The following is a 27,845-nucleotide window of genomic DNA, read 5'->3' as shown; positions in this document are numbered from 1 at the left end:
CTCTCCCTTTCCTTTGTTTTGTTCAGGTGCAGTGTGAGCTGAAAAGGAAATGGCGAAGTTTATGTCTGAACCAAACAATGGGCCGAGATTACAGGCTTCACAGCTCTTCTATTTCCCGAAATGGCTCAGAGAGTGTCTTACAGTTCCACAGGAACTCAAGGGCCCCATCATTTCTGCAGACAGAAACCACAATGATCTGAACAAAGCTTGTGTTTGCTTTAAAAAAAAGCATAACGAGAAACTGTACGACACCAGGCACAGCTCATTGTGGCGCTTTCCAAAGTGTACAAATGTGTGCTTCGCTTTTCTCCAGGTCTGCGTTTTTAGGGATGGCCTAGTTCTGTGCATCAGGTGAACCAGTGATGTCTTGGCTTTACAGACTCTCTGAGCTTAAATCTAGTCCTAGCACACAAGGCAGCCCCATTATGTGGCTGTTTGACTTGAATTTAAATGCAAATTATTGTATCCCTACAGTTTTTAAATGGCTCATTTCTAAAGAACGTCAGTTCTGGGACGTGTGCCGAAATCTGTCCTATGTTGGCATTTCCATTTTCAAAGGCAGAAATTAATAGAGGGGCACATCAGTCCAGGAAACCAGTGGCTGAAGTAAAGTGCGACTCCCATCAATCTGGTTTCCTTCCAGAAGGTCAAAGGGAAAGCAAAAAGAGCAGACTCTGATCCTGTCCTCTTTCACCTGGACCTTTCCCATCCACGCCAGCAAGGGGTGCCTTCCACCTTATCCAGACCCTGTAGGTTGTACAAAGGAAAATAAAAAGAAGCCATCTAGAATTCAGAACTACTTCCAAAGAGGTGTTTTATCCAAGGGAGATAATCCTGCTCTACTAGAGGAGGCCACGAGCCTCAGGCGTATGTCAGCACCAACAGCTCTTGGCTTGGAGAGAGTGATTTCTAAGCTTTCTGACAATACACCAGTCAGAAAAAGCCCTTTATCCTTCAACCCAGCAGGCCAGGGGAAAACCTTAAAATAAGTTGAAAAGTGATTCCAGGCTGTGCATTTTTTAGCCATCCTGCTAGCCGGCTAATGGTAGACAGGAGGATTATGTTATACTAGGAGAACTAAACATTATCAGGTCGAGGTCAAACAAAGCCTTTGTGCTCTGGAAGACTGCATCCTCGTTTGCTGGATTGATGGACAGCTTTGCCTCAGAGGTACTGGCGGCTCTGCACTGCTCTCTCACCCAACAACAAACCATTCTGGACTCTGGGTTCTTCTTAAAGGACCGCTAGGTGGGCAGGGAGGAGTGAGGTGGAGAGATGGGACAGGTGAGCAGGAAAAACACAGATTTCTACCTGGTGCCATGTGGACGTGCTGAGGCTAGAGTTCCCAATATGTGTTTTAAGATTAGATGACTGAAACTCAAAACCTTTCATCTTGTCTGCACTGAGTGCTATTTACGCCTTGCCCTCTGAGTGCAAAGCATGGTACTAAGCGCTTGGAAAACTAGAACAGAAGCAAGACTCACAATCCCTACCTACAAGGAGCTTACAATACAGTGCTCAACCCGGGCAGCTTCCTTTAAAGCTAGGCTGACTCTTCAAGTTTAGGTTTGAACCCAGCAGACTTAGGTCCATAATGAGACTTTTTCTATTCAAAAAATAACCTGCAAAAGCTATGAGTGGCCCCATGCAGACATAGCCCAGATCTTCAAGGTTCAGGACTCCATCACTGCCAAAACAGAGCAAGTAATTGAAGCAACTGTTCGGATAGCACAGGTAAAAATGGTGAAGGCTGGAATTAACTGGAAAAGAGAGGTGAAAATACTTTTGTGCCCAAATGATCCAGATTCTAGTTCCCTTCCCTTTGCCTGTGGGCAGTTGGCCAAGCTGTGCCTTCTTTGATGGCTTAGAATCAAGAGAATCTAATGAAGCCTTGCAGATCACTGTGAAAAACTCGCCAGCCCACAAGGGTCCACCCCAAAGGCTGAGCCAATGATATATTTGCTAGGTATTTGAGAAGTGGGCCTAGCAAGTCTCATTAAACACACGTGGGAATCCAAGTGCAAAGAGAGAAGAATCCAGGAAAATGCACTTCAAGATAAATATTTGCAAGGCAAACGGGAAGCCCTAGACTATTTTTATCTCTCAGTAAAGGGGAGGTGAGAGAATGAATCTCTGCAAATAGAAACAGCTCAGTGGGAATTCAACAGGGGGAGCCAGTTGGGATCAACCAGATTTATTTTGTCAAGGGGGAGGGGGGCTAAATTAAATACAATTCTAGAGTGCACAATTGGCAACAGCAACAAAGAAACCATTTGGTAGAGATTATCTAAGCTTAATGAACTGTGTAAATACTTTTCAATAAAACACCATTTCATGTCTGCAAACTAACTAAAAATTCTATGTTGACCCATTTTAATGGCTATAAGAGAGGACTTTTTTTGCCAGCTTCTGGGTGACAAAATGACAAAAAAAAGACAAGTACACAAAGCAAATGTATTTGCATTGAAAAACAGGTTTAGTCATGGTAATAGATGCATCGCACTGTACAAAGCCCCAGGAAATGAGGGGGTCCACCCCATTCTTAAAAGACAGCTCATATCCTCCAATTAGCGAGAGAAAGAACCAGGGATTCAGGGACTTGCAGAGTGAGAAAGATTCATGACATTGCTGAACGTACACCTGATTACAGGAATGGAGCAAGAATAGGATGAGGCAGGTGCAGGCCTTAACTGCCCAGTTAGGTATTCTCGTAACAGTAGGACCCAGGAGCCTGGGTCAAAGAGAAAGAGAGGACAAACATGAAGACAAAAGGGTTAAAATAAAGAACTTTGGGGAATGGAGGGCTGTTCACTAGGAGGAGCCAGAAGAGGCCAAAGGGTAGAGAAAATACCACCCTATGAAATAGTTCCAAAGTGAAGGGAGTGGGGAATCAATCAGTAGTATTTACTGAGCACTGACAGAGTGCAAAGCACTGTACTAAGACCTTGGGAAAGGACAATGCAAAAGAGTTGGTAGGTGTGATCCCTGCCCAAAAGCGTGGCTCAGTGGAAAGAGCTCGGGCTTGGGAGTCAGAAGTCATGGGTTCGAATCCCGCACTCTGCCACTTAGCTGTGTGACTGTGAGCAAGTCACTTAACTTCTCTGTGCCTCAGTTACTTCATCTGTAAAATGGGGATTAACTGTGAGCCTCACGTGGGACAACCTGATTACCCTGTATCTCCCCCAGCGCTTAGAACAGTGCTCTGCACATAGTAAGCGCTTAACAAATACCCAACGTTATTATTATTAAGGAGTTTACAGTCTTTGGGGAGGAGCCAGGTGTCTGCATTTCAGAGAGGGAGAAAGAGAAGGGAAAGACATGATCTCAAACTCTCTCCTGCCCCTTTCCGGTCCCTCCCTCTCTCCTGCCTCTCCTTCTACTCTCTCATCTTACCCAGTAGCATCTCAAGAGGAGATATCGCCTGCCTTTTCTCAAAAAGGCACCTCCTCTACCTGTGCATCTGATCCCATCCCTTCTTACCTTATCAAAACATTTGCCCCCACCGTTCTTCCCTCCCTAACTTCTATCTTCAACTGTTCGCTCTCCAAAAGCTTCTTCCCCACTGTTTTCAAACATGCCCATGTCTCCCCTATCCTAAAAAAAGCTAAAAACAAAAGCAAAAAAAAAACCCAACAACTTTCCTTGACCCCACAACTTCCTCCAGTTCTTGCCCCATCTGCCTCCTACCATTCCTCTCCAAACTCTTTGAGCAAGTTGTTTACACCTGCTCTCTCCCTGACACCCCTTCAATCTGGCTTCCATCCTCTTCACACCACAGAAACCGCCCTTTCAAAGGCCACAAATGACCTCCTTCTTGCCAAATCCAATGACCTCCACTCCATTCTAATCCACCTCGACCTCTCATCTACCTTTGTCACTGTCGATCATACCCTTCTCCTGGAATATTATCCAACCTTGGCTTCACTGACATTGTCCTCTCCTGGTTCTCCTCCTATCTCTCTGACTGCTCATTCTCCATCTCTTTCAAGGACTCCTCCTCTGCCTCCCACCCCCTAAATGTGGGTGTCCCGCAAGGTTCAGTTCTGTGTCTCCTTCTATTTTCCATCTACACCCACTCCTGTGTACACACATTCACTCACATGGCTTCAACTACCACCTCTGTGCAGATGATTCCCAAATCTACATTCCTACATTCCTTCTCTGCAGTCTCACATTTCCTCCTGCCTTCAAGACATCTCTACTTGGATGTCTCACCGTCACCTCAAATTTAACATGTCTAAAACAGGATTTCTCATCTTCCCACCAAAACCCCGTCCTTCCCTATCACCGTAGAAAGCAGCACCACCCTTCCTTTCTCATAAGCCCATAACCTTGGCATTATCTTAACTCCTCTCTCTCATTCAACCCACATATTCAATCTATCACTATATCCTTGTGGTTCAACCTCAACAACATCATTAAAATCCATCCTTTCCTCTCCTTCCAAACTGCTACCACGTTAAACCAAACACTTATCCTAACTTTTCTTGATTACTCTAACAGCCCCCTTGCCGACCTCCCTGCCTCCTGCCTCTCCCTACTCCAGTCCATACTTCACTCTGCGGGATCATTTTTCTACAAAAACATTCTGGCCATGTTTCCCCTCTATACAGGAACCTCCAGTGCTGCCCTTCCACCTCTGCATCAAATAGAAACTCACAATTTAAGAGTATAAATGGGGAGAAGTATAAATATGAAAGGAGAATGTGACCTACTGGAAATCTATCAATTGTATTTATTGAGCCCTGTACTAAGTGCTTGGTATGGGCCTGGGAGCTAGAAGGACCTGGTTCTAATCTTGAATCCGCCACATGTCTGCTGTGTGACCTTGGGCAAGTCAATTAACACCTCTGGGCCTCAGTAGCTCATCCTTAAAATGGATATTTAAGATTGTGAGCCCCACGTGGGACATGGACTGTGTCCAACTTGATTATCTTTTATCTACCTCAGCATTTATTACAGTGTCCAGCACATAGTAAATGCTTAACAAATACCACCAAAAAAATCCCCAAACCTACCCCAAAAAGCACCTCCCTCCACCACACAAATTCCATGGGAGCAAAGGACCTCGACTGCAAAGAAATGATACCTGGGAAAGCAGGTATTTTCATCAGAACTGAAATCACGACCTGCAGTGTTTACTGAATTCTGTGGGCCATTGACGCTCACTCTTGCATCATTTTTGTATTGAGTGGAAAAGGTTGAAGAAAACTCTGCAGGCTGAAAGATTGTTTGTAACCTATAAGACTGATGTAACTCCTTTGTATATTACAGAGTCAAAGTTGTTCAAAGTGCCCTGATTAGTCCTGTCCTATTCTGTCCTTTATAAGCAAAGGCAGCTAACTGTGAGGACTCAGCATTAAAATATGTTCTATTGAGGATGTAAATAGTCCACATCACACAGCTGAGCCTCTTCATCCTGTACTCCCTGAACAAAAGCAACTAACATATCAATCTCTGAAGTCTTCATCTATCCCTCTGCTCTCTGGTATTTAACAAAATTCCCTTTCTGATTCTAGAGAAAACCAAAAGGGAGGTTCAGTCTTAACATTGCTTGCAAAGCTATTTCATAGGTTAGGACTCCAAGTGTAATGACATTGCAAAAAGTCTGAATAATTACTTTCTGATGGACAACTGTTTCTCAGCAATGAAAAAGAGAAAAGAGTCTCATGAAGCTCAATGAGTAACTAATTGGACATGACAGAAGACATACTGAATTTGGAGAAACAGCTGTTTCCATTTGGTCCACTGCTATATCATGAGAGACTAAATTATACTTTCTTAGAAGTTTCATATCACTGGTGGAGATTATTGTTTTAACTGAAAACAAAAAGAGGCTTTTTTTCATTTTCATTTGGTGGAAACAGAAGCAAGGAATAGAGAGCAGAGAATGACTTTTATGTCATTTAACACAATTGATTTTAATTTATATTTTACAAAGACACAACTGTCAAATCTTGACAGAACAAAATAAACTTCAGACAAAAAGAAAGTGGAATCCACATGTTTCTCAAAAGCACCAACATTTTGGCCTTAAAAGCACTGATCATCAGACTAGGAGGGAGATGTGAGCTTTTTTTTGTGTATTTGTTTTAAGTTAAGAAACAACTGAAATCCATCTGGCTGAGAACCAATAAAATAATTTTTTCTGAGATTATATCCTTGGATTTAGCTCCTGGATGGCCCAGAAATCTGATTATTCATTCATTCATTCATTCAATAGTATTTATTGAGCGCTTACTATGTGCAGAGCACTGTACTAAGCGCTTGGGATGAACAAGTCGGCAACAGATAGAGACAGTCCCTGCCGTTTGACGGGCTTACAGTCTAATCGGGGGAGACGGACAGACAAGAACAATGGCAGTAAACAGCGTCAAGGGGAAGAACATCTCGTAAAAACAATGGCAACTAAATAGAATCAAGGCGATGTACAATTCATTAACAAAATAAATAGGGTAACGAAAATATATACAGTTGAGCGGACGGGTACAGTGCTGTGGGGATGGGAAGGGAGAGGTGGAGGAGCAGAGGGAAAAGGGGAAAATGAGGCTTTAGCTGCGGAGAGGTAAAGGGGGGATGGCAGAGGGAGTAGAGGGGGAAGAGGAGCTCAGTCTGGGAAGGCCTCTTGGAGGAGGTGATTTTTAAGTAAGGTTTTGAAGAGGGAAAGAGAATCAGTTTGGCGGAGGTGAGGAGGGAGGGCGTTCCAGGACCGCGGGAGGACGTGACCCAGGGGTCGACGGCGGGATAGGCGAGACCGAGGGACGGCGAGGAGGTGGGCGGCAGAGGAGCGGAGCGTGCGGGGTGGGCGGTAGAAAGAGAGAAGGGAGGAGAGGTAGGAAGGGGCAAGGTGATGGAGAGCCTTGAAGCCTAGAGTGAGGAGTTTTTGTTTGGAGCGGAGGTCGATAGGCAACCACTGGAGTTGTTTAAGAAGGGGAGTGACATGCCCAGATCGTTTCTGCGGGAAGATGAGCCGGGCAGCGGAGTGAAGAATAGACCGGAGCGGGGCGAGAGAGGAGGAAGGGAGGTCAGAGAGAAGGCTGACACAGTAGTCTAGCCGGGATATAACGAGAGCCCGCAATAGTAAGGTAGCCGTTTGGGTGGAGAGGAAAGGGCGGATCTTGGCGATATTGTAGAGGTGAAACCGGCAGGTCTTGGTAACGGATAGGATGTGTGGGGTGAACGAGAGGGACGAGTCAAGGATGATTAATTGACTGTCATTTCTGGGTTGGAGAATACTTGTAATTTATATGTCCGTCTCTGCAGCAACTCTTATGTGGGGACTGTGGAAATACTTAGGGAAGCTTAGTGTTATTAAACTCATCAGGTCTCTCTGTAATTCTTCTTGTTTCCACCTCCTAAGAAGGACAGAAGCCATGGCAGCAGCTATAGTTATTCACCCAGGCAATCAAGAGCTCTGTGCGAAGCATTTGGGAGAGTACGATGCAATTGAGTTGGTAGACACTGTCTTTGTCCTCCCAGGGTTTGCAATCTAGTGGCTGCAGCAGTCTCCTAGTCTGCTTCAGTCTCCTAGCTTAGCTGGAGTGTAGTGGGAGAGGAAAACGGATAATTAGATGTAGTTCAGAAGCAAACTTTTCTACTGTAAAAGTACTTTGAAAATATAAGCCTAGTCCAAGCATATTCAGCTAACATATATAACAAGTGTGGAATGTACTAAAGGGTTGAAGCTTTTAAGATGTGGAATTTTGTTTCAAACACAGATGGTTAAAGTTTTACACCTACGGGCATAGGTTTTACACCTGATTGTCATACCAAATTGTCATGTTCGCTAGACCCAAAAATGCACTTTTATGGGTTAAAAAATAATCCACTTGGTTCATTTAAAATAAGTTTCATTACCTGAGAGGCTTTGAGCCTTATGGATTTTAACAAAAATTAAATATTTTTCAAAGAAAACAGCATTTCTTCTGATCAGAAAGATACTTCAAACTCATTTTCTTGAGAATATCATACCCCCATTCTATAGGGTGTAGAACTTCAGAAAAGTAATAATCATATTAGCCACAGCCACCTATAAGTCAAAATGCTCTGCCGGCGAAAAAAATGACAATTTGTATAAGGACTTCAGTGGTCCACTACTTTAACTCTCTTCAACTGCCATTTGAGTCCAACCCTCTGCTATTCAACCCCTACTTAAGCATGGCCAGTTTCATTAGCCCTTATTTTGGGTTTTGCAATGAACCCAATCTAGCATTTCACTGAGGCTGCTGCACTCATTTCTTAATTCACCAATAACTTGAGAGTATTTTTTCATCTACAATCTATTTGCAATTTAACAAGCAGACTCCCAGGAGCAAATTCTTAAAAAAAGATAATAAAAATGGATGTTATAGGACATTGCCCTTGTAAAGGACTTGAGGATATGAAGAGAGTGCAGATGATACAAGGCAAGTAATCAAAACTAAAATAACACAAGTATAGTCTTGCTTTTAGTGAGATGTCTGTTACTGGAAATAACATCTTTAGCAATACTATCTTTGACCTTGAAACTACTCATACATAGCTGTGTGAATTTGTCTATTAATGTATTACTATATAAGTTGAGAAATAGATAAAATATCAAACACCGAAATCAATCACTTGCTTTTGAAGTATCTATTGGGGCAATGGATTTTTTTCAGATAAGCTTTGAGTCAGTGTGGGTAAATGTTATTCCTGCTAAACAGCATTTAAGTCATGCAAAAAGCGGTTCTGGTTTTTAATCAAGATCAAGTTTTAATAATAATAATAATAATGTTGGTATTTGTTAAGTGCCTACTATGTGCGGAGCACTGTTCTAAGTGCTGGGGGAGACCCAGGGTCATCAGGTTGCCCCACTTGAGGCTCACAGTTAATCCCCATTTTACAGATGAGGGAACTGAGGCCCAGGGAAGTGGAGTGACTTGCCCACGGTCACACAGCTAAGTGGCAGAGCTGGGATTCGAACTCATGACCCCTGACTCCAAAGCCCGTGCTCTTTCCACTGAGCCACACTGCTTCTCTGTTTTCAGAGAGAAGGGTCAGAGTTACTGCAAAGCCAAACATTGAGTCCTTCCCTAACCAGTGTGACAATAGAAAATCTGGACCAGAGGGGAGAATGGGTTTTCACAACCAGACAGGGCATTCTCATCTTGGTCACAATAAAGATGATGATTTGACTTGATAAAGCTACTTCCAGTGGGCATTCTGACCCTCCTGATTCCTGATCCATGTTAAAAAGTTGGGAAGAGAGGCTTTTTTTAAAAATGACTGTTTTTCCGCCAGAGATAGGAGTAAAAAGTCTCTTGTGGAAACCTCTCTGCATGCCTACCAGGATTCAGAAACGACCAATCAACCTCAGTTAAGCAAGAACCTTGACCAACTGATTCAGAGGAGCTTCTATTCATAGACAGTTCTACAACATGGGTTTTCACTAGGTTTTTTGGATAGATAGTTTGGGAAAGTCCTTCTGATGACCCAACTGACCAGAACTCACTTTGATGTTAGAAGAACGATTGTGCACGTGAACATGGCATTGGTCAAACATGTGTGCTCTAACCCAAGTCTTCCCCATTGCCGAGTTTAGTCAGGAATGTAAACCCTATGTTTCGAGAGAATGGAGCCTGTTAGAACATCATAATGCAGGCTGATCATTTTCTACAGATACATTTTGATATGGCAGCTGGACCAATACAGCTCTTTCAGTTCTGCAGAGAATTAGTCACCCAGCTCTATTTTGGCACCATGTAGGAGATCCAGATGCTTGCCAGGCAAGATCTGGACCTGAAACTGGTTTGGGGTGACTAATGAATGTGCAAGTCTGAATGTGGGAAAGTTTGTAAAAGGAAAGTATGTAGGACAGAGGAAGGAGGTTGGTTTTCAAGGTGGGAGTAGATGACAGTGGGACTGGGGATGTGGGGGAATAGAGATGAGGAAATCTGTACAAAATGGAAGGAAAATATTTCAATCCTTCCCTTAGATTCATCCACTGCTACCTCTGATTTGGGTCTAAAAGTGCTTTGAAATGAATGGGAGCAAAGGAAAAAAATTGGGATAGATGAGCTCCAGAATTTTTCATCATCTGACCTTTAGTGATTCTGAAAACCTGTGATGATTCAGAATAGAAAAGATAACATAATTCAGGCCAGATCATCAAGTGAATAAGGAAGCCAATTTCAGGCTGGCAGCACAGACTAGAGATGGGCCAGAGTCACCAGGAAGGGTTGGGCTACTGGGTGAAGTGCGTGTGTGAGGGCTCAGTCACTGCAACCAATTTCACCTTTTGCAGAGGCACATGGAATATGTAGAGGGTTTTGTGACAAAGATGTATGTCGGTTTCATTACACCACTATGGGAAGCTAGGTGACAATGAAAGATTCTTTCCCAACTCATGTCAGTTTGGAATTATCACGGGACCAGAGCTACCCTAAATGGTTCCCAGGGATACAGTCTGGAGAGCTTGGAATGGGAAGAACAGGCCAAGCACAGCTCTTATTCCAAGGATCCTCTCTACAGGGCTAGGATGGTCTGGACTCTCAGACCACCCCAATATGGAAGACTGTTCCCCAAGACTTCCCCTAGAGCTTTATGTTCTTCAGAAGGTCACTGTAACCATCCTAAAGGCTCAGACCATGGCTGGGTGGATACAGCCTAGGCCTGGGAGTCAGAAGAACCTGGGTTCTAATCCCGGTTCTGCCATATATCTACTGTGTGACCTTGGGCAAGTCACTTCACTTCTCTGGGGCTCAGTTACCTCATCTGTAAAATGGGGATTAAGAGTGGAAGCCCCATGTGGGACAGGGACTGCATCCAACCTAATCATAAGTGCTTAACAAGTACCATAATTATTATTATAGAGTTGGGTTTAAACTTAGCCCAGACTCTCCGCCTCTTTTTCCACCCCCAGAGGCAACAGGGGTCTGAAGCAGGCCCCTGGGGTCTTCTCTAGGGTCACCCAGTCCCTACAGCTGTCTTAAGTTCCCCAAGATGACATCACTCAAGGGGAGGAAAGCCCTTAGAAGTTTACATCTTGCAGCCCAGGTAGCAAGTGTTGTAGTTTGCTGCAGGAATTTATATTGTCTCTGACTTATCCAGAGTGTTCCTCCAGAACCGCTTATAGGTCGTTGGAAAAGTTGCATCACAGTCACATTCTGGAAAATGGACATCACATGTCTCTCAGCCATATAGGACATATAATCGAACCCACTGGAGTGTGAGTTCTCAAATCCAACACTGTTTCTTGTTTCAGTTGTATTTTCCCCAAGCATCTGATACAATGCTTTGTGCTCAATCTAAATCTTTGATTGCTAGGTCTTTGTCTGTGGTTTAAATAGAGGAAAAGAGAGAACCTCTATGCAAACATAGGAAACCTTACCAAACTAGGAAACATACAACTAAAGTAGGGAGAAGGATGCCTTTTCCAAATTCATGTGTTCAGTATTTTGAAGCACACCAAGATCCTCAGTAATTACCATAGCAACAATTACACAATTGGAGAAGTATTTGGTCAAAAAATGGCCAGGTTTTGGCTTGGAGAAACAAGCATTGTTGCAGTTTTTCTTCTCTCTCACTTGAAAACCAATTCAACTCTCAAAAGCAGCACAGAGTTTTTAGCTCTCTTTTCAGTCCTAGACATGGACTTCTGACAGCTTGAAGGAGAACTGGCATTCTTAATTTTGTAATGCAAAAGTGCACCTGTAAACAGATCCCATGTAATGTGTCGAGTCTCCCATGGTTGCAGCTATGTGAACAATATGAAGACCTGAGCAATTATCCTGAAAATCATCATCATTTTCAACAGCATTATTGAAAACCTACTCATCGCAGAGCCTGGGGGAGGTAGAGCAAGAAAAGACCTGATCCCTGCCCTTGAGGAGCTTACACTCTAATGGGGTAGACAAGCAGATACAACTCCAAAGGAGGCAGATAAACCACACAGAATTCCTTCACCTCAATGGCATGCTCTTATGTTTGAGCGCGTTATTTCACTGTCCATATAGGTGATCTCAATGAGGCATGTTTGAAATAGCCTAAATGACCAATCAATCATATTTATTGAGCAACTACTGTGTGAAGACAGCTGTACTAAGCTCTTGCGGAAGTACAGTTTAACAGAGTTGGTAGAGACATTCCCTACCCACAGTGAGCTTACAGTCTAGAGGGGATGTATTTCTGCCTTCATAGACTAGATAGGCTTCATCTCCCCAGCTAACATCCTTGTACTTGATTTAGATTTTACTCTTCTTGCTTTATCTTTTAATATTTTTGAAGAGTGTGACTTGAGGAATATGTTGTTTTCTTTTTGGATCAAGACAGCGATCGTTCCAAGTAATGATCGGCTAAGGTGGGTGGACTCCGTAGGCGAGTGCTGAGTGATACTTTCCTGTCATGGGTTAGTGGTTGGATGTGACAGGTTTCATGGGATGAGTTCCTTTTTCATTTAAAACTGAAAGTTTGTCATCATTCGCCCAGTATTTTTTTAAATCTTCAAAATGAAACACATTATCTTGAGCCCATTTCAAACTATCTGAACTCTTTCATCTGCTAATCTCCAGATCACAAATTTTGCTTCTTCCAAAATATTCTTACTGCACATAGCTCTTACCTTTCCTGACTCTGACAGATTAGCTCATTGTCTCTATATTACTGGAACCTCTTTCCCACTCAAATTCTTAAGATCATAACTGTAGATTTTGCTTAGTGTAATAGCAGAGGGAAACTAAGAATTGGGTAGGGTTTTGTGCATTTTGCAAAGCAAATTTTTAATCCCATTAAATCAAATTACATGAATTCATGAGTATTCTTTATACTTTGCCTTTGCTTTATGAAACACTTGGTCTTTTTCTGTCAATTTGAAAACTGCTCTTCAATTTACGGTAAAAGCTCTTCAGATTACACTTAGTGATCTCTTGGGAAAACAACTCGCCTTGCCAAAAGTCCAAATTCATAATTTTTGCATTACAGGCAGAACTTTTCACCCCACTCTAGCAATGATTGATCTTTAAACTCCTATGGTGATGTGAAATGTAACTGTTGATGGTAGCTGCAATATATCACTATCTCAGTTCAGTTTGGAGTCTTTCTTACCCCCATCATTAGCATTTGAGGAAGAGGGAGGAGGGTTACTCAAAGGCTAGAGAGATGTAGACTGACTTAGAACAAGAATATGAGAATTGTCATTATGAGGTCAAACCAGTGGTTGCACAAAATTCCATTTCCTCCAGGACAATAGGATGCTTAGAGAAAGTGTGGGATGGTTGCTGTCAATGACAATGACTCTAATGTTGAAGAAGACTCCATCTTCACAATTTTTCTAGACTCTGCCCTTTCTGCTCCATCTAAACTGCTACCATGTTGTTCCAAGCACTTATATCCTGCCTTGACTATTGCATCTGCCTTCTCCCTGACCTCCCTGCCTCCTGTCTCTCCCCACTCCAGTCCATTCTTCACTCTGTTTCTCCCCTCCCCTCAAAAACCTCCATTGGTTGTCTACCTCTGCATCCAACAGTCACGTCTTAGCCTTGGACTTAAGGCTCTCACTCAGCTCTCCCCTCCAACCTTACTTTGCTGCTCTCCTACAACCCAACCTTCACACTTCACTTTTCTAACACCAACCCACTCTCTGCACTTCGATCTCCTCTATCCTGCCGCTGACCCCTTACCCTCATCTTCACTCTGGGCTGGTATTCCTTCCCAATATATACCCGATGGTCCACGCTTCTCACCTTCAAAGCTCTTCCCAAATCAGATCTCCTCCCAGAGAACTTCCTGCTTCAGCCCTCATTTTTCCCTACCTGACTTCCCCTCTGCCTCACTTACGCACTTGGATCTGTACCTTTTAAGCACTTGATATTTACCCTATCCCCACAGCACTTATGTACAAATGCTTACACTATGACATACTGAAGCAGCGTGGCTCAGTGGAAAGAGCATGGGCTTGGGAGTCAGAGGTCATGGGTTCGAATTCTGGCTCGGCCACTCGTCAGCTGTGTGACTTTGGGCAAGTCACTTGACTTCTCGGTGCCTCAGTTACCTCATCTGTAAAATGGGGATTAAGACTGTGAGCCCCACGTGGAACAACATGATTACCCTGAGTCTACCCCAGCGCTTAGAACAGTGCTCGGCACATAGTAAGCGCTTAACAAATACCAACATTATTATTATTATTATTATACTACCTGTCTGTAGACTACAAGCTCTTATTGTGCTGAACTTTCCCAAGCATTTAGTGCAATGCTCTGCACACAGTAAGTACTCAAGTTCCACTGATCGATCCATCAAAAGCCCTAACTACTACCTACCTCAACACCATTAAGTTTCCCTCTAGTAACCCATTATGGACCACTTATCCAGGAATTCATCCAAACCCCTTCTTGAATTTTTCTTAGTGCTATTCTGCACAACTTCTGGTGCTAATGAATTCCAAGTACATATCATCTGCTACATAAGGAAGTGCTTCTTTTTTTGGTTGTTCCCTAGTGCTATGGGATTTGATGAAAAAAAATTTCACATTCACCCAATCCAGACTTTTATGATTTTGTAAATCTCAATCATGACCCCCTCAAAGACTATTCTTTACAGACTGTGGTAACCAGAAATCTGGTCACCTTCAAGTGGAATTGGACAGAGGAAGTGCAGAAAGAGAAAATAAAAGGCAGAAGGAGGAAGGGAAATGGAGGATGGGAAAGAGAAGGGGCTTGGGAAGAGGTGGAGACAGGAAGGGATGACAATTTTGTTGCTGGAGCTGTTGTATTCTGCCACGTTACACCATCCGATCCTTGCCATCTAGCTGGACTCAGGCAGCTGCCATTGTCCTCCACACTCAGCCCCAACCATTTGGATGAGGGCAGGAAGCCTGAGCTGCCACCAATAAACCACGTTGCTGGGGGTAACAGCAGCTAGCTGACTGCACCAAACATTCTCCTTCCAGGACAAGAAAGGTCCAGTATGGCCAAATGATACATTTCCAGTAGTGCCCCAAACATCTTCCCCCAGTCTGGTCATGGTGAAGATGGTAATGGCTACACCAGTTCACTCTAGCTAAAGAGAAGCAACGTGGCTCAGTGGAAAGAGCACAGGCTTGGGAGTCAGAGGTCATGGGTTCTAATCCCAGATCTGCCACTTATCAGCTGTGTGACTTTGGGCAAGTTACTTAACCTCTCTGGGCCCCGGTTACCTCATCTGTCAAATGAGGATTAAGACTGTGAGCCTCACATGGGACAACCTGATTACCCTGTATCTCCCCCACCACTTAGAACTGTGCTCGGCACATAGTAAGCACTTTACAAATACCAACATCATCATCATTATTATTATTAAAGAGTTGGGTCCCATCACCTGAAAAGCCTAGGGTGGGATGACAATGCAGAACCCCAGAAAGGCTTAACCCACCCTCCCTTAAGGTGAACTCGCAGTCAATGCCCTCCAGATCAAAGAGGTTATCCTCATCACAAAGCTTCTCCACTGATGTTCTTTTGTGTATCATCAGAAGCTCTCCAGTCAGAATGGCACAGTATTCTAGAGGTAGATGAACTGTTCTGCTAAAAACTGGTTGTAGTTTTTTTTATTTCTGCCTTTCCTTATGATTCCCAGCAACCTGTTGGGCTCTTTGGCTGCTACCTCACACCGGACTAATAGTAAGAAAGAAAAGGCAAAAGCGACTCCATGATCCAGTAACTGCCTCCAAGCTACCTCTCTACCTCGTCCCATACTCCACTTTGATAACAGAGGTGTCAGGAGTACATTGCTAAAGTGACTTATTTTTAGTTACTACATCACGAGTGTTTCAAGTTACAAATAACCACATCCGTCGGATAGGTAATAGGTGACAGACAATATCAAAGGACCATTAAAAGGAGAATTACTGAACTCAAAATATTTCAGCAATATTATATTAAACCAAGTTTACCAATGTTATATTAATCAACTAAATATAAACTAGCTATTTTATTAAAGTATAAAATTGTGAAGGTGTGTTCAATTCTTCTGGAAATGTTCTCACTAGCTCAGTAATCCCTGCCAGTTTTGCTTTTTTTTTTTTTTTTTAAGTTTCAGTATGATTCAAACTTTCTTTGCATGTCTCTATTTGTATTCATCTCTACTTGTATTATATTACCTTAACCGTGATATAAATTAATGTGATTGCTATTGTCCAAAAAAATAAATATCTACAAATAGACCCGCTTTCCATTTTTTGTCATATTACTCCACCTTTGGCTGCAATTTTCTTAGTTGACAACATTCTTTTTGCACCAGTGTGGTTTTATCCCATGCATATAAAAGAATTTAATAGCAAAATTATTTTGTTGGCCCAAAGAAGCTTGTAAACTCCTATGGCTGGGGAATGCAAAATAGCTGTGATTGCTAATTTCCACATGTGCCTGACTTGCTCAATAGCAGATGATATGGGAAATGATCCAATTTCTAGCTGATGGGCAAGTCAGGGAAATTTATCCAGTTGGGATGGAATGAAGTGATCTTTAGTTTTTATTTCAATTGACTAATTATATTTATCTTTGTAACAAAAAAAATCATTTCTCTGAAGTGCACTTTTAGAATCCATCAAGGATAGCCATCCTTAGCTCCTTTTCACCAAAATAGCACAGAGATGAGAAAGAGGGAAGGGAAGTGTAATCAGCAATTAAAGGGTTGGAGGCTTTAACTGAAAGGCAATTTCTCTAACTAGTGTACACAGAGTGACCTGAATATGCCTGCAAATATGTAAAGGTTGTGAACAGCAAGATGGAAACAATTATTTCTCAGTTGTGGGGAAATGAAAGAAATTGTTTTATCCTGACATACATTTAAAGTAATGGAAATTAAACTACACCAATTTTTCTTGACCTCCTCCCCAAGTTTCTCAACACTGGACTTTCCAGCACTGTACTTGTTCTAATATTTGCTTGAGAAGGTAAATGTTATGTAATTCCATCACTTAGGACAGTCTCATCACATGTGTTTTCAAATCAGATAGTCCTCAGACTTATGACACAATTGGTTTCTGAAAAAAAAAATGGATCTTAAGTTGAAACTTATATTGGGCTTAATTTTCCTATAAGGACAAGTTTCTAAGCAGGGAATTGGTTCCTGATCCACTGTCTGATACCTTATTTTTTACCAAAATGGCTTTGAATTGTGTCATCAACTACTGATTAATGCACTAATATTGTGAAAGGGGTTTCACAATAAGGTAGCCGACGTCCTTGGAAGCAAAATGGACATCTACCTTCTTCCCCATAGCCTCTGTCATCCACCCCCTATTCTACCCAAGCCCAGTATGTCGTAAAGTCAAACCAATCTGTTATAAGGCTGAAACGGTGTAAATTTAGAAACGTTAAATTCTTTTGGTGTAAGTGGAACTATTGTGTCTAAGGCTGCCTGTAAGTGTTTTGGCCAGAACACATTTAGGGAATGGTCTTTCAACCACTTGGACTTTTGGTGGTCAGTGAGCCATGTAGTTGAAGTAACTGCACGTGGGCAAAGACGTGGCATTAAACTGGGCATGTACTACAGAACCAGTTTTCTTTAATGAGAAGTTCTGCAAGTATGTGATGCTTGGGGGATTGAAGACCTGAGTGCATTTACATGCCAAGTGAAAAACCTTATATATTAAGTCATAACAAAACCAGTCTGAAGACTTAATGGGAGAATATTTAGGTCACAACTCCTCAAGGCAAGTGTTTCCCACCTGCACTTTATTTTTATGGCCCTGCACTTTATTTTTCTACATGCCATGGCAAGCTCTACATCAGAACTAAAGAAATAAACCCCAAAAAACAATCACACTGAGTGGGTATATTTATTTTTCTGGCCAGAGTTTTCCTTGAGTGCCTGCTGAGCTACTGGGGTCAGCCAAAATCTGCCCATAGTCCTTCCCACTATACTCTCCTCCCAACAACTCATCCACCGCATCAAATCTCAGTGGAAAGAGCCCGGGCTTGGGAGTCAGAAGTCATGGGTTTGAATCCCAGCTCTGCCATTTGTCAGCTGTGTGACCGTGGGCAAGTCACTTAACTTCTCTGTGCCTCAGTGACCTCATCTGTAAAATGTGGGTGAAGATTGTGAGCCTCACGTGGGACAACCTGATTACCCTGTATCTACCTAAGCGCTTAGAACAGTGCTCGGCACCAATTTTTTTTAGGGTTTTCATGGCCTTGGTATGACGGGAGAGAAAAAGTGAACTTCCCTGGAGAATCCTGTGGGGGGGGACTCATGTTTGGGATGACTGCTCTATATTATTATCCATTTCCCTTTGGCAGCTGACCACTGCCATTCACTCCTGTCCTTCACCCATTACTTGGCACGTACCAAAGCAGAGCTCTTATCTACCTGAGGCACTAACAAGTAGCTCTGGAGATTGATATGGGAAAGTAGGGCCAAAGACCCCACTTGAGCCAATTTACATCAAATATGCTGCTAACGCAACTACAGCAGCCGGACCGGATCCTCTTAGCTTCTTACCTTACAGTGTTGAAGGATCCATCTTCCACTGAGGAATCTTTGACCCCAAGGGATCCTCTAGATCATCCCACTCTCAGAGGAAAACTGTGGAGGAATAGGAAGGGAAGGAAGAGAGTTGGTAAAACTGGAGAAGATGCAGCCCCTAAAGCTATAGTGATCATTCACTGTCCCTCTCCCCACGGTAAGGGGGTTACACACTCTGATCCCCTCTACCACAATGAAGTCAGTGGGACCAGCAAAAATTGCTCTTCCAGCCACAGAAGTGGGGTTAAGAGGGAAGACTTTAAGGAGCTCAGCAGAATGCTGCCAGCTCCTCAGATTACCAAAGGTTTTAAAGCTTTTAATCACTTTGCCCGCTCCAACCTTACCTCCTTGATCTCTTACTACAACCCAATCTGCACATTTTGCTCCTTTAATGCCAACCTACTCATTCTAACTCGATCTTATTTATCTCACCTACCTCACCACCAACCCACTCACCCACGTCTTGCCTCAGCCTGGAACTCCCTCCCTCTTCATATCCTACAGACATTCACTCTCCTCACTTTCAAACCCTTATTAAAAACACATCACTTCCAAGAGGCCTTCCCTGACTAACCCCTTAATTCCACTTCTCCCACTCCTTTCTGCATCACCCTTGCACTTGGATTTGCACCCTTTATTCACCTCTCCTTCATCCCCATAGCACTATTTTTTATGGTATTTGTTAAGGACTTACTCTGTGCCAGGCACTGTACTAAGTGCTAGGGTAGATGCAAGCTAATCAGTTTGGGAAGAGTCCACTTCCCACATGGGGCATACAGTATTAATCCCCATTTTAAAGATGAGGTAACAGGCACAGAGAAATGACCTGCCCAACGTTACAAAAACAGAGCAAGTGGTGGAGCTGGGATTAGAACCCCTTCTGACTTCCAGGCCCGTGCTCTATCCACTAGACCTCGCTGTTTCTCTACCAAACATTCTTTATTTTCTGTGGGTTTATACCTGCAACACGTCTCAGGGGTCACCAAAGAGAGCTTCTGCAATGTCCATCTCAGCCTGGGATTCCAGACATCCTCTACTTCTCTTTCACTAAGGATTCTGGGTACTTGGAGTTGTCATTTTTATAGATACCAACCAACAAGCCAACGTTGAGGATTTGAGCGTCTCTCCTTCCCTCACAAATGTATGCTGGGAGACACTGAGCTTGAACTTGTTTGTTACACAAACTCTTTAAAATATCTACATTAGAGGAGCAAAGTGTGGTGACTGGGTTGTAGAAGGAGGCTAGTTAGGTGAAGTAGGAGGGGGGAAAGGTGATTGAGTGCTTTAAAGCCAAAGGCATCAAGACCAATGCTTAACACTACTACTAGTGGCTCAAAGTCAGTGCTTTAATACACACACACATACACAAAATGCAGGACTGCATCCCTTTAGATAAAGAGAGCGCCTTTTTACAGATGAACTCCTTCAGGTACCAGGAAACCACTTATATTGTTTAATACATTTTAAGATTGTATAATGGGTCTATATGCACAGTACATTCAGACATATGTAAAATAGATATTTTAAAATGTTTGTGTACTAAAAAAAAGGTGGATAATTTTGTTTTACATATTGCTAGATACGTTTTGAAAAACATATCCAGGTGGAGCATTCTATTTCTTTAAAATTCAACAAGCACTTACTATGTGCAGAGTACTATATGATGTGCGTGGGAGAGTATAACAGAGCTGGTAGATATGTTCCCTGCCCACAAAGAACTTAGTCTAGAGGGGGAGATGAAGAGAGCATCTTGATCTTTCACGGAGAACAGTGTGGAAACTCTATTCTGCACGCCCTCCAGAAGTGTGTTCAATCGTATCATTTTTAAGAAAATCTATGGCAAAGATCACAATTTCTCTCTGGGCCTTATTGCTAGGCCTTCTGGGCCCAATAACCTCTAGCTGTACTTAGCCAAAACCTTCCATTCCAGCTCTCTGTAGATTTTTGATAACTTTATTGTGGGAATGTCTCTGTAAGAGGTGGCTGGGATTTACTATCACAAGCTCATGACATTGACGAGATTGCCCTTTAACTATATACACTGACGATGAATGTGATTCAGAGCCAGCTGGGAAGCAGACACTCCTGGACGTCTGCCTCAGTTTTGACATCCAACTGTTGCCTTTGTCTCAGTAACCTTTGCAACCTCATCCTGGCCTTCCCTGCTTTGTTTAAATTAGCCCACTCTACTCCCTAAGCAAATCTTTTTTTTATGGTATTTGTTAAGCACTCGTTATGTGCTAAGCACAGAACTAAGCGCTGGGGTAGGTACAAAGTAATCAGGTTGGACACAGTTCATGTCCCACATGGGGCTAACGGTCTTAATCTTCATTTTACAGATGAGGTAACTGAGGCCTACAGTAGTGAAGTTACTTGCCCTAGGTCACTCAGCAGACAAGTAACAGAGCCAGGATTAGAACTCAGGTCCTTCTGACTACCAGGCCCATGCTCTGTCCATTAGGCCATGCCATGCTTCTCAAGTAGGGGCAGGTGTGTGTGTGTGTGTGTGTGTGTGTGTGTGTGTTATGGAGGGAGGAGGGAGATGGTGTGTACTTACTCAGGAGGTCCGAGAACCCTCACTTCTCAAAAATCTGCCACGTAAACATTAAATCTCCAAACCCAACCACATTCATTTATGCAAAGAAAAACATCAGGGAAAGAAACATCTGTTTCTGATGCTACATCTCTGTGGCAATAGCTTCTTCTAATGGTTTTTCTGCCCAGTCAATTAGTGATTTTCTGGGCTAATGTGTCAGCAATGTCAACTGTAGTGGCTTGGTCTCCTCATGCCCTCTGATTATGTGACAGATATCAGGGGCTTAATTTACAGCTTAGAGAGCTTTGCATGAAGAGAAAAAAGCAACCCATTTTTAAAGAGAAATAAAAAATGAGGGGTTTTAAGAGGAAAACACAACTTTGACGTGGGAGGATAAGGAGGAGGGAGGACTTGAGGTGACAACGAAACGAAAAATGCACCCAATGCTTATCGCTTCACTGTGGAACGAGGACAAGAAAATCTTGACCCTGCCACATCAGGTCATCGGGGAAAAAAAACTGTTTTTCACACTTAGTTGCATCTATTCTTCCAGTATGTTGGAATGGCTGGTTCTGGGTTTCCCGACTTGGCGTTCAGCCCGCTCCCATCTGCCTTTCCCTCCACTGATCCACAACAGTGGGTGGATCTGAAGAGGATAAAGCTAAATTCGGTTAGGAAAAAAGTTGGCCAAGTCCTGATGCTTCTCATTGGCTTCTTCGATCTCTGCCATTTTAGCTAACAAATGGTGGAAAGATTAGGTAATCCACTAGCAACATGGAAAGTTGGGGAAATATTAGGATAGAAATGTTCGATAGTACTGCCTTTCTCCCTGGAGTTTGTATTGGGGTAAAAGGAGTCTGGACTCCCCAAGGCCTTCCAGAACTGCTGGAGCCTCATCCTCGTTTCCTACCTTCCCATGATGTTCAGCGGAAATCCCAGTAGACCACTTCCCCTTAAGGCCTTTGTGGCCTGCTCAGTGGGCTTCCAATCCCTAAGGGTCACAGTTGTGTGGAGTGTAGACAGTAGTAGCACTGATTCTAATTAGCATGCAAAAGCAGCCGCCACGAGGCACCACCTTACTGGTGTTGGTGCTTGAACGCTTACAAGCAAGTTTGGGTAAATGTAACTCAATGTCACATCACTTCAGAACAGGCTATCCTGAAACTAAAAGGTTTCCCGAAGCTAATGGACAGCTCCCCCATTACAGAGAACGAGGGCTGGCTTTCCCCTGGGCGTTTCTCCTTCTAAATGCTCTGAAAATTCCCTTTGAAACAGCCAGTTGAACACAGTACTCTGTTATTTGGATTAATTTGGTACTTGTTAATGGCTTTCAATACAAAGGGAGTAGGTCTCCAGAGTCCCGTTTCTTTATGTAACCTCCTCCGACAAATAATGAGTATGTCAGGAAAGGAGGGAAAAAAAAACCAAAAAAACTTTTCACCTCTATGCTAATGATTTAAGTCCCAAGTTGTTATAGATCTCCTTTCGCATTTCTCTATTGCTTGACACTGACAGAAGGACAATGTATTTGCAAAGTGGCACCCAAACCATCCAGATGGCTTAGTGTCAAATGCCTTGAGAATGAAGAGGCTTGGGAGGAGTTTCTTGGCAACGGAACAGTAGCCCTATTAGAGCAAGGAATCCATCTGCCAGCACCCACAAGAACAGCCCCTGGGTGCTTCCATGTCAACAGCAATTAACACAGGGGAATTACTAGGACTATTCCCTGGGCTTGTTTGCTTCGGGAGGCAGTGCAGGCTGGTAAAATGAGGCTGGGTCTGGAAGTCGGGAGACGGGGGTTCAAGCCCTAACTGTGCCCTTGGCTTCTTGTCTGACTTTAGGCAAGTCCCTTAACCTTTGCACCTTTATTCACCAAGTAGTGTGGCCTAGTGGAAAAAGCATGAGCCTGGGAGTCAGAGGATGTGGGTTCTAATCCTGGCTCTACCATGTCTGCTGTGTGACCTTGGACAAGTCACTTCACTGGCCCTCAGTTATCACATCTGTAAAATGGGAATAAAGAGTGTGAGCCCCATGTGGGATAGGGACTGTGTCCAACATGGCTACAATGAATTTGCCCCAGGGCTTAGAACAGCATTTGGCACACAGTAAGTGCTTAACAAATACCACAATTATTATTATTCACCCCTCCCACAGCATAACACTGGGAACATATTTGTAATTGTATTTATTTCTGTTAATGTCTGTCCCCCTCTCCAGACTGTAAGCTCTCGGTGGACAGGGAACATACCTGCCAACTCTGTTACATTGTACTCTCCCAAGCACTTAGTACAGTGCTCTGCACACAGTAAGCACTCAATAAATACAATTGACTGATTGATAGAAACATGAGCAACACCACTGCAAGCTGTTGGACCTCAATGAAGCTACCCTAGCACTGATGAAAAGTGGCCATCATCATCCAGATCACGGATGATCTGGGGAGGCTGGGAGAGGGAAAACCCCTGTGGATTCCTATTGGATACAAACACCTCACAGTCTCTCCCCAGGGCCCTAGGTCAGCCAGAGTAAGCTCATCATTCAGAGCAGGACTTCACAGGACTATTCCAGGAACTTGTTTGCAAGATAAGTCAGGGGATCAAAGTCCACTCTAGGAGAGGCCCCTGGCCAAAGTGCCTTCTTGAATTTCATCCAAGTGTGAATTTTGACCTGATCTCTGGCTTCTGATATCAGAAATTCAGGCCACCATTTATCAAGAGCCCAGTCAATCGGCAGAACTGCCCTTTATCAAGCTGCTAGCAGCCTGCCTTGAAGTGCCATAGCATAGCACTGATGGCTTAACTTAGTGAGTAGGAACACCTTTATCAGAAGCCCCATCGCGGCCCAGAAAAGTCCTCAATTAAGCCAGGCTAAGTGAAAGCCTCTTGTATGTATGCCACAGAAGAGCTTTTAAGGTCAAGAACTATGAAATCCCTGAACACAAGTAAGCTTATCAGTCAAACATATTTATTATGAGAAGTAGCATGGCTTCGTGTATAGAGCACAGGCCTGAGAGCCAGAAGGACCTGGGCTCTATCCCAACTCCACCACATGTCTGCTATGTGACCTTGGGCAAGTCACTTAACTTTTCTGTGCCTCAGTTACCTCATCTGTAAAATGGGGATAAGAGTGCGAGCCCCATATGGGACAGGGACTGTGTCCAACCAGATGAATTTATAATAATAGTAACTGTGGTATTTGTTAAGCATTTACTATGTGCCAAGCACTTCTACCCCAGTGTTTAGAACAGTGCTTGGCATATAGTAAGCACTTAAATACCATAATAATTATAATATATTGAGCATTTGTGTGCAGCACACTATACTAAGCGCTTGAGAGTGTACAACTTAAATATGGTAGACACGTTCTCTGCCCAAAATGAGCTTAGAGTCTAGAGGAGGAGTCAGACATTAATATAAATTATGGATATGCACATAAGTACTGTAGGGCTGAACGAGGGGTGAATATTTAAGAGCGAGAAAGAGTGAGTCATCTAGATTGTAAGCTCCTTGTGGGCAGGAAACATGTCTACTAACTGTTATATTGTACTTTCCCAAGGGTTTAGTACAATACTCTGTACATAGTAACTTTACCATAAAAAATTTGTATTTATTGAATTTATTTAGCAATATTTGTCAATCACTGTTCTAAGTGATGCACATTATTAATTATGCTGGCTGCAGTTCCTGTCCCACATGGGTCTCACAGTCTAAGCAGGGGAACAACAGGTAGTGAATCCCCATTTTGCAGTTATGGAAACAGAGAAGTTAGGTGACTTGCCCAAGGTCACACAGCAGGCCAGTGGCAGAATCAGGATTAGAATTCAGATCCTCTGGCTCCCAGGCCCTTGATCTACCCACTAGGTCACACTGGCACTCAGTTAGACTAAGTGCATGTCATAAGGGATTGAGTTGCAGGATAGTTTCATCCCACCTATCCGATAATTCCATTATTTCGGTCAGCTCTGTAAAGTGAATGTGAATTATTACTGCTTATGCTTACGCCATTAGTGCCACTCACACTGTGTCTTCTTAAATGTGTACTTGTCTTTAAATTTCCCTCTCAATTGTTAAATTTCCCTGAGGGAAATGGGCATGTTTTAGTCTCCTTTGGGTACTTTCCATGCTGAGTTGTGTTCGGCTCCCAGGAATGAACACTCTACAGATTTTAGGGACTGAGGGACTCCTTGAGAAGGATCTCGGCTGGTGTGGACCCTCTCATCAACTCCTTACAGGGCAGGAGTTTGGAGTGAATGGCCCTTAATTCTCAGAGATGGCAGGAGTTTGTAATTAAATCTAAGAAGCAGCTCTTCACTGGAGAAGTGGATATTGAAAATTCAAGGCAGGTACTTAGGCAGCATAAAATGGTTTCAAACTACATAAAAATCAACTTAAAGTGCTCCTATTGATATAAGTCTTCTAGGTTTTGAGAATGAGGCAGGATGGAAAATCAGAAATATTTTTCAGTGGAAGAGGCAGCATGGCAAATGTGCTCCCAATAATTTTTTTTCAGGTGGGATAAATGTGATTCATAACATTTCACTTTCTTACAAAATAATCAACAGTTTTAAGCATTGTATATGGTTCTTTCCTCAAAAAAGGATTTGTGCAACTTAACGGAACATCTCTTCCACCTCCTCCTTTGGGATCATAAAAAAACCCCAAAACCTATAAAAACCCATATTTAACTCAATAGTAACCTTAGAAAATAAAGCAGTAACTTCAGAGGAAGAGGTTGATACAAAGAGCTGTGGACAAGAATAGAGGGGACAGGGTAATCTGCAGAGATGAAAGAGCCTGCCCCAACAATTCCCCACCTGAAGGTGAATCCATAAAAAAAAAAAGGTCAAATTTTGCCAATCATATTTGTAATATGCCTCTTGGAATGTGAAGAATATTTGCTCATAAGTAGCCGCCTACTGCTTGGAGGAAAGCAAAGTTTAATTTCAAAGTTTATTTGATACTAAGGAAAAAAGTACTGCTAAAGTTTAAACCACCTGAACAGGAGAAGAGCAGCAGACCAATGGCAATTTCCCCCTTGTATTTTTCAAAATACTTCACTTCCAGAGTTTCAGACAAAAATCAGAAGATCCCTAGAGTTTAGGGGCTGGTGTATGTTCGCCTGAAATGCTACCTACTTGATTGCCTGGAATACTTGAAAAGAAATGATTTTTTTTTAAAGTATGGAGTTTGATGAGTGCTGACCTTCTTTTGTTCCTTTCCAATGCTACATTCTGTTGGGAGGGTCGAGTGGGACAATCAAATCATGCTACAGATCTGCTGAGAAGGAGCATGTGAAGATTGGGTGGCAGGGTACCCAAGCAGCTTCGAAAAGAGAATTTAAATGAAGCCACACATGAGCCTGAAAGAGGTAGTGAAGCACAGTATCAAAAGTGCAGCAGAGCAGAAGAATGTTAACACACCTAGGCAGTAGGCAAAAGTCAGAAGAGAAGCTGCTCTCCTTGAACAAAGGTTTTGTTAAAAAAAATGGGATAGTAATAAAAATAATTGTGGTATTTGCTAAATGCTTATTACGCACCAAGCACTGAACTAAATACTGGGTGGATCCAAGCAAATCGGGTTGGATACAGTCCCGATCCCACATGGGGCTAACAGTCTTAATACCCATTTTATAGGTGAGGTAAGAGGAACAGAGAAGTGAAGTAACTTGCTCAAAGTCACACAGCGGAAAAGTGGCAGAGCAGGGATTAAAACCCAGATCCTCTGGGCTCCCAGACCTGTGCTCTATCCACTAGGTCATGCCAGGAGATAACCTCTAAAACAGAGGCACACCCAGTAGGTGGGCCTGCGGCTATTTGATTTTGTGACACTCCTATATGCAACAAAAAATATTAAAATTACAGTATCGAGGAAACGAACACTATATAAAACCTGTCTCTTAATTAACATAAAGCAGCACGGCATATTGGATAGAGCATGGACCCAGGAATCAGAAGGTCATGGGTTCTAATCCCTGCTCTGCCACTTTTCTGCTGTGTTACATTGGGCAAGTCACTTCACTTCTCTGGGCCTCAGTTCCCTCATCTGTAAAATGGGGATTAAGACTGTATCCAGTCTGATTTCCTTGTATCCACTCCAGAGCTTAGTACAGTGCCTGGCACATAGTAAGTGCTTAATACCATAATTATTATTAAGCCTTTTTGTATTGGAAAAACCCATTAGCATTTTCCTTGATTGATTTCTAATACCCTTACCTTGCACGCCCCTGCTCTCACTTTTTCATTTTTGTGTCACCTTATATCTTCTATTACTTATTTGTAATTCAGTGTGTCTCCCCTACTAGACTGCCGTCTCCTTGCAGGCAGGGATCATAACTTCTAATTCTATTGTACTTTTTCAAGTGATCAGTCCAGAGCTCTTCAAAAAAAATGCTAGCAAATGAGCAGTGCAAAAATGACCTATCCTTCCTTGCAAAGAATAAGGGGGCAGTGTTGCATATACAGAGCAACAAATACACACAATACACGCATTTTGCTTCTCTATTTGGTCCCCATTTTCCAAGTAAAATAACCTCTTCAAGCTGGCCCCTCCCTCCAAATCCTACCTAGATAGTAGGCTCCAGGTGTCAGTATCACTTTTCTTCTGACTTTAAGTTGATAATAAAAATAATAATGGTAGTTGTTAAGCACTTATGTGTTGAGCACTGTTCTAAGCTCTAGGGCAGATACAAGGTAATCAGGTGGGACAGAGTCCCTGTCCCACATGGGGCTCATGGTCTTAGTCCCCATTTACAAATGAGGGAACTGAGACTCTGAGAAGTGAAGTGACTTGCTCGAGGTCACACAGCAGACAAGCAGCACAGCTGAGTTTGGAACCCACGTCCTCTGACTCCC

The 27,845-nt window shown here is 42.9% G+C and overlaps 1 protein-coding gene and 1 long non-coding RNA gene across 4 annotated transcripts in view; one reads left to right on the top strand and one right to left on the bottom strand.

Annotated features, from left to right (window-relative positions):
- The window catches only part of VIPR2 (vasoactive intestinal peptide receptor 2), an 87,089-nt gene extending 84,733 nt beyond the window's left edge, over nucleotides 1–2,356 (top strand). For both annotated transcript variants that reach the window (XM_029078190.2, XM_029078189.2), the window contains exon 13: nucleotides 27–2,356. In XM_029078190.2, coding sequence (XP_028934023.1) covers nucleotides 27–200 — 174 coding nt within the window. In that variant the 3' untranslated portion in view covers nucleotides 201–2,356. The remainder of the gene's footprint in view (nucleotides 1–26) is intronic.
- Nucleotides 1–27,845, bottom strand: part of LOC120638768 — a 112,172-nt gene that overhangs the window by 39,011 nt on the left and 45,316 nt on the right. The window contains exons 6-7 of one of the 2 annotated variants that reach the window (XR_005660702.1): nucleotides 18,436–18,519; nucleotides 16,738–16,975 (exon numbers count right to left, since the gene is read on the bottom strand). This is a non-coding gene — a long non-coding RNA (uncharacterized LOC120638768). Of the gene's footprint in view, nucleotides 1–16,737; nucleotides 16,976–18,435; nucleotides 18,520–27,845 lie in introns of those variants that run through there. The other variant, XR_005660701.1, reaches the window with a different exon arrangement.

This window comes from Ornithorhynchus anatinus, chromosome 13, assembly GCF_004115215.2.
Source record: "Ornithorhynchus anatinus isolate Pmale09 chromosome 13, mOrnAna1.pri.v4, whole genome shotgun sequence".
Classification (NCBI taxonomy): Eukaryota; Metazoa; Chordata; class Mammalia; order Monotremata; family Ornithorhynchidae; genus Ornithorhynchus; species Ornithorhynchus anatinus.
The sequence above is the reverse complement of the archived record's forward strand: the minus strand, read 5'-3'. Positions and strand labels throughout refer to the sequence as shown.